The 6,307-nt window shown below is 35.4% G+C and overlaps 1 protein-coding gene across 3 annotated transcripts in view; it reads left to right on the plus strand.

Annotated features, from left to right (window-relative positions):
* Nucleotides 1-6,307, plus strand: part of USP14 (ubiquitin specific peptidase 14) — a 48,851-nt gene that overhangs the window by 6,015 nt on the left and 36,529 nt on the right. For 2 of the 3 annotated variants that reach the window (XM_007448615.1, XM_007448613.1), the window contains exon 3: nt 1,648-1,680. The exons of the other annotated variant lie outside the window; for it this stretch is intronic. In XM_007448615.1, the coding sequence (XP_007448677.1) occupies nt 1,648-1,680 (33 nt within the window). The remainder of the gene's footprint in view (nt 1-1,647; nt 1,681-6,307) is intronic. 3 annotated transcript variants of the gene reach the window in all.

Here is a 6,307-nt window from a genome sequence, read left to right on the forward strand (position 1 = left end):
TCCGCAACGGGAGAAGCCGCAACAGTGAGAGGCCCGCGTACCGCAAAAAAAAAAAAAAATAAAAAAAGAGAGGGAATTTAAGTTTTCCATTAGTTCCCTTGGAATGATCACATTGATTACAGTTAAGAGTCCGAGCTTACCAGTATCATTGATGAAGGGCCACAGAAAAGATGATGTGAAGGTATTTTCTTTATTATTGTTTGTAATACTATATAAGTATAGTTTAGCATAAGTATAGCATAAGTATAGCATCGGCAGGCGGACTCCCAACCACTGCGCCACCAGGGAAGCCCATAAGTATAGTTTTTAAAATACACTTTCTTCAAGAGTTAGATGTGAAATGCTAAAGAGCTCTAATTTCAGAGATAAGGATTGGCTACCCCTGTTAGCTGGGCCATAAAACAGATATTGGTGAAGAAACATTGTTTCCCCTCAAGTTGCAGTATGAGCTTTTGGTCATTAGTGAACTTGGTAACGTAATTTGTGCTGAGCTGTGTACTGGTGGTATACTGTGGAGAATTACAGAAAAATGCTGATTAAATGAAACTATGACTAATAGCTACCACTTAACTGAATACTTATTCTGTGTCAGGCTTTTGTTTTCTTTAATTTTCAACTGTATGTATATTAAAAATGAGGAAAGTAAATGTGTTTTACATATTTTACTGAGCATCAGAGAGGCTTAAGTAACGTATAGTAAGGCACCAAAAGAACATGTGATTTACAAGTCAAGCAGATCTGGGTTCATTTCCCAGCTTTGTGTGACCTTGGATAAGTAGGAGGAGGCATTATTTGAGGAGACATTTATAATTATCATTTCTTATGATTAGCAGTAATAGCCCTTAAACTGAGAAGGGCATTTAGAAACTTACTGTTCTACTTTGAAGCAGGATACCCAAAAAGAAATAGTGGCACCACCAAAGGGAGGTGTATTGAGTGAGTGCCTGGTACCTTCGGTAAAAAGGAAGGAGTGATATGGAACTGGCTATCCCCTGAAGGGAAGGGCTTTTAGCTGCCAAAATATCTGTGGACCAATCATGGCATTTCAAAAAAAACTTGATTTAAATTGAACATACTGAAGTCAAAGTATTTGTTAATTGATTCATAGATGTGAAATGTAGGACTTGAGAAACATTTGTGGATGCAGCAAATACTATTAAGGATTAGTTTGCCTTGGGTAGTCTTATTTACTCTCCTGGTATAATTTTTAGTAGCACTTTCATTCTCAAGAGTCTCTTGATTTGGGTGATTAATTATATAATCACCCTAATTATGTAGACCTTATTTCATTTCTGAAGTTATTCTTTATTCTTGTCAAACATATGCTAGTTATTAGCTCTGCTGGTTCCAAATATGCAAAAAATTAGCATCTGTCATCAGTCAAGTGTTTCAGTACTTTTGGTGCTGCCAAGTTTACTGTCTTTTAGATTGTATCTTTTGTAGTTTGAACAGTTGTTAGACTTACTAGTTTTAGGACTGCATTTGTTTTTTGTTTTTTAAAAAATACTTTTGATTACAGTAATTTTAAGTAAAATCTGCCTATAGACAATTTCTATTTTGAAGTAGAAATCTAAAATTAGTTGATTTTTAGATTATGTTTGGATTATATGGGGGTGGTTAAATGTTTATTATTTGTCTTTAAAACAGGATGATGATTGGGGAAACATCAAAATAAAAAATGTAAGTATTATCTTAAGAACACTAGTTATAATGCAGTTCCCTAATTATTACACAAAATGTATTCCAAATGCCTTTTTTTCTGTCTGTATATCCAGTTGTTCCAGCACTATCTGTTGAAAATATTTTCCTTTTCTCATTGATTTATGTCAGAGTCTTTCTTGAAAATCAGTTGTTGGTCTGTTTTTGGACTCTTGTTTCATTGATATATTTGATTAACCTTATACTAGTACCACATGGTCTTGATTACTAAAGCTTTATAATAAGTCTTGAAATAAGATAATGTAAGTTCTCCAGCTTTTTCTGTTTCCTCAAGAATATTTTAACTCCTTTGCATTTCCTTATAATTTTAGAATTAGTCAATTCCTGCAAACGGACTCCTGGAATTTTGTTTAGGTTGCATTGAATCTGTAGTTCAGTTTGGGGACAGTGAACATCTTAAAGGTATTGAGTACTGAAATCCTTAAATAAGATGTACTTCTCCATTTCTCTTAGCCCAGTTTTATAATTTTTCAGTATAGAGAGCTTGCACGGTTTTTGTTAGATTCTGGAACTTAACATTTCTTGGCTATTTAATGATACTTAAAAAAAAATTGTTTTCCAATGTTCATGGCTAGATTATAAAAATACAGTTTATTTTTAACCTGTGACCTTGCCAATTTCACTTTCTAGTTCCAGTAGTTTTTTTGTAGATTCCATTGGGTTTTGTATGTACGTAAGCATGCTCTTTGCAAATAGAGGCAGTTTTACTTTTCCCTTTCCAGTCTTTACGGCTGTTATTTCTTTTTTTGCCTTACTTTACTGGCTAGGACTTCTAATACAGCGTTGAATAGAAAGTGGTGGGAGTGGACATCTTTGTCATTTCCTAGTTCACTAAGACCTTTTAAGTTATGAATGGCTCTTGAATTTTAAGTGCTTTTCTGCTTATTAAAAGGATGATATGATTTTTCTCTTTTGTTCTGGTAATCTGGCTAGTCTCATTGATTTTTAACTATTAAACCTTGTGTTTTTGGCATGTGCAGTTCTCAGATTTCTTGGTCTTTGTGACCTCTTTACACTCTCAAAAATTATTTTTTTTTGCGGTATGCGGGCCTCTCACTGTTGCGGCCTCTCCTGTTGCGGAGCACAGGCTCCAGACACGCAGGCTCAGCGGCCATGACTCACGGGCTCAGCCACTCCGCGGCATGCGGGATCCTCCCAGACTGGGGCACGAACCCATGTCCCCTGCATCGGCAGATGGACCCCCAACCACTGCACCATCAGGGAAGCCCTCAAAAATTATTTTTTAACCCCAAAGAATTTCATATATATGGGTTATGTCGATATTTATTGTATTGGAAATTAAGGCTGAGAAATTAAGCATATTATTCACTTAAAAGTAGCAATAGCAAACCCATTACCTTTTTTTTTTTGAATTATTTATTTATTTTTGGCTGCGTTGGGTCTTTGTTGCTGGGTGCGGGCTTTCTCTAGTTGCGGTGAGCAGAGGCTACTCTTTGTTGCGGTGCGCGGGCTTCTCATTGTGGTGGCTTCTCTTGTTGCGGAGCACAGGCTCTAGGCACGTGGGCTTCAGTAGTCGTGGATCACAGGCTCTAGAGCACAGGCTCAGTAGTTGTGGCGCACGGGCTTAGTTGCTCCGCTGCATGTGGGATCTTCCTGGAACAGGGCTCGAACCCGTGTCCCCTGCATTGGCAGGCAGATTCTTAACCACCACGCCACCAGGGAAGCCCTGTCTACTTCTTTTATCAAGCGTGTCGTAATCTCCAACTATTATTGTGGATTTGATTATGTCTCCTTTCAGTTGTATCAGTTTTGTGTATTTTCACGTTCTGTTATTAGGTGCATGCATATATAGGATCGTTAAATCTTGATGAATTGACCTTTCATCACAGTGAACTGTTCCTCTTTATCCTTGGTAATATTCTTTGCTTTCAGTTTTACTTTGATTTTAATAAAGCTACACCATATTTCTTTTAATTATTGTTTGCGTTTCATGTATTTTCCCATCTTGCTTTTAATACATCTCTGTCTTTGTTTAAAATGGATTGTTTTAGGTTAGCATATACTTGGGTCTTGCTTTTTTATCCAGTCTTACAATCTCTACTTTGTAATTGGAACCTTTAGACCACTTATGTTCAGTGTTATTATCCACATGTTTGGGTTTAATTTACCATCTTACTATTTGTTTTCTGTCTCATTTGTTCTTTTGCTGCCTTCTTTTTGATTATTTTTAATTTTATGTTTATCTCTGACTTTGCTTTATCTGTTTTATTATTTATGCTTTTATAATAAGTTTTCTGAGAAAATTCACTGACTATGAAATTCAGCACTTTAAAATGTTCATTTCAGTGTGTTCTGCTATATTCATAGAGTTGTGCAACCATCAACACTGTCTAGATTTAAAACATATCATCATCCAAAAAGAAACCCTGTGCTCATTAACAGTCATTTTCCATTCTCCCCCCCCATTCCCAGAGTTTTAATGATTTCTCTAGGGTAACAGTTCTCTGAAGTGTATCCCGGGAACTCCAGGCAGTACCCAGGACTCTTTCAAGGGATCCTTGAGATCAAAACTGTTTTCGTATTTAAAAAATGTATTTTCATGTTGACATTAAGATTTTATTTGCCTTTTCTATTGTTGATTATGTACAGTAATTTTTCAGAGGTTGTGGGACATGTGATACTGCAGCAGATTGAATACAGAAACAAATATGAAAATCCACTGTTTTCTCTTAAGCGAAACATTAAAGACATTTGAAAAAAATGTAGAACAATATCAGTCTTCACTAGTTTTGTTTTGAGAATATAATTATCTTTCATAAAAATGTTAATTATCTTAACATTAAGTGGGTTTATTGTTTTTGAATGAATATTATTAAAATTTCTCAGTTTTTTTTTTTTTTTTTTTTTTTTTTTTTTTGGCGCGGGCCTCTCACTGTTGTGGCCTCTCCCACTGCGGAGCCCCGGACGCGCAGGCCCAGCGGCCATGGCCCACGGGACCAGCTGCTCCGCGGCATGTGGGATCTTCCCAGACCGGGGCGCGAACCCGTGTCCCCTGCATCGGCAGGCGGACTCTCAACCACTGCGCCACCAGGGAAGCCCAAAATTTCTCAGTTTTAATTTCTAATACAGTAAATATTGAGAACTGCATAACAGAAGTTCTCAATTTTTAAGAATGTGAAGCAGGAGTCATCAAACTGTGAACTCTGAGCCAAATCTGGCCTGCAGCCTGTTTTTGTAAGGCCTGCAAGTTAGGAATATTTATATTTTTAAAGGGGTGGGGTTGAAAACAACAAAGAATATGCAACAAAGATGGTACATGGCCTAGAAATTCTAAAATATTTATTATATGGCTTTTAATAGGAAAAGTTTGCCAACTGTTGGTATAAAGGATCCTATGATGATGTTTGATGTTTCTGAATTGCTGTTGTAGGGTTTATATTATGTATCTATAACGAGTGATTTCAGGCATAGTATAAGACTATTACAACAGTGTATTTCCATTTCCCTGCTTTGTGCTGTTGTCATACATACATATAGTTTACTTCTACCTGTTAGAAACTTCATACTACATTGCTATTATTTTTACTTTCTACATTGCTACTTTTGCTTTAAATAGTCATTTATCCTTTAAAGAGATTAAAAAATGTAGAAAACCCATATTTACCATTTCTGGTGCTCTTCCTTTGGATCCAGATCCAAATTGCCATCTGGTATCATTTTCTTCGGCCTGGAGAACTTCCTTTTTACATTTTTTGCAGAGCCTATCTATGCGTTTTCTCTGCTTTTGTTTCTCTGAAAAGCTCTTGGTTTCATTTCATTTTTGAAAAACATTTTTGATTGGTATTAAATTCTAGATTAACACTCTTTCAGTACTTGAAAGTTGTCTTCTCATGTTTACAGTTGCTGTCATTCTTATCATTGTTGCTCTGCATGTAATGTGTCCTTTTTTCCCTGGAGTCTTTTGAGATTTTTCTCATTATTGGTTTTTGGCAATTTGTTTTGGTCAGGTTTTCTTTATGTTTATTCTGCTTAAGCCCTCTTGGATCTGTGTGTTTATAGTTTTTAATTAAATTTAGAAAATCTTTAGCTATTTCTTTAGATATTTTTTCTGTCTGTCCTTCTCTTTCCTCTTTTTTGAGACTACAGCTACACATATATAGGGTAGTTTTGCCCATTGTAGAATTTTGGTCCCTTTTTTACAGATGTTTTACAGGTTTTTTTACAGACGTTCATCAGGTTGAGGAAAGTTCTCTTCTATTTCTAGTTTGCTGAGAGTTATCATGAATGGGAGTTGAGTTTTGGCAAATACTTTTTCCATATATATTGAAATTTTTCATTTTAAATCCTTTAATCTCAATTTGATGAACTACACTGCCTTTTTCGAAATAGTAAACCACTTGGTTATTATATATTTTCCTTTTTATATAATGTGGATTCTATTGGTAGTATTTTGTTAAGTATTTTTGTGTCTGTTTTTGTGAGAGATGGTTTGTAGTTTTCTTGAACTGTCTTTGATTTTTGCTATCAGTGTAATGCTGACCGTATAAAATGAGTTATGAAGCATTCATGCCTCTCCTCTTTTCTTAAAGAGTTTATATATATATATATATATATATATATATATATA

The sequence above is a fragment of the Lipotes vexillifer genome, unplaced genomic scaffold, assembly GCF_000442215.2.
Source record: "Lipotes vexillifer unplaced genomic scaffold, Lipotes_vexillifer_v1.1 scaffold168, whole genome shotgun sequence".
Taxonomy (NCBI): Eukaryota; Metazoa; Chordata; class Mammalia; order Artiodactyla; family Lipotidae; genus Lipotes; species Lipotes vexillifer.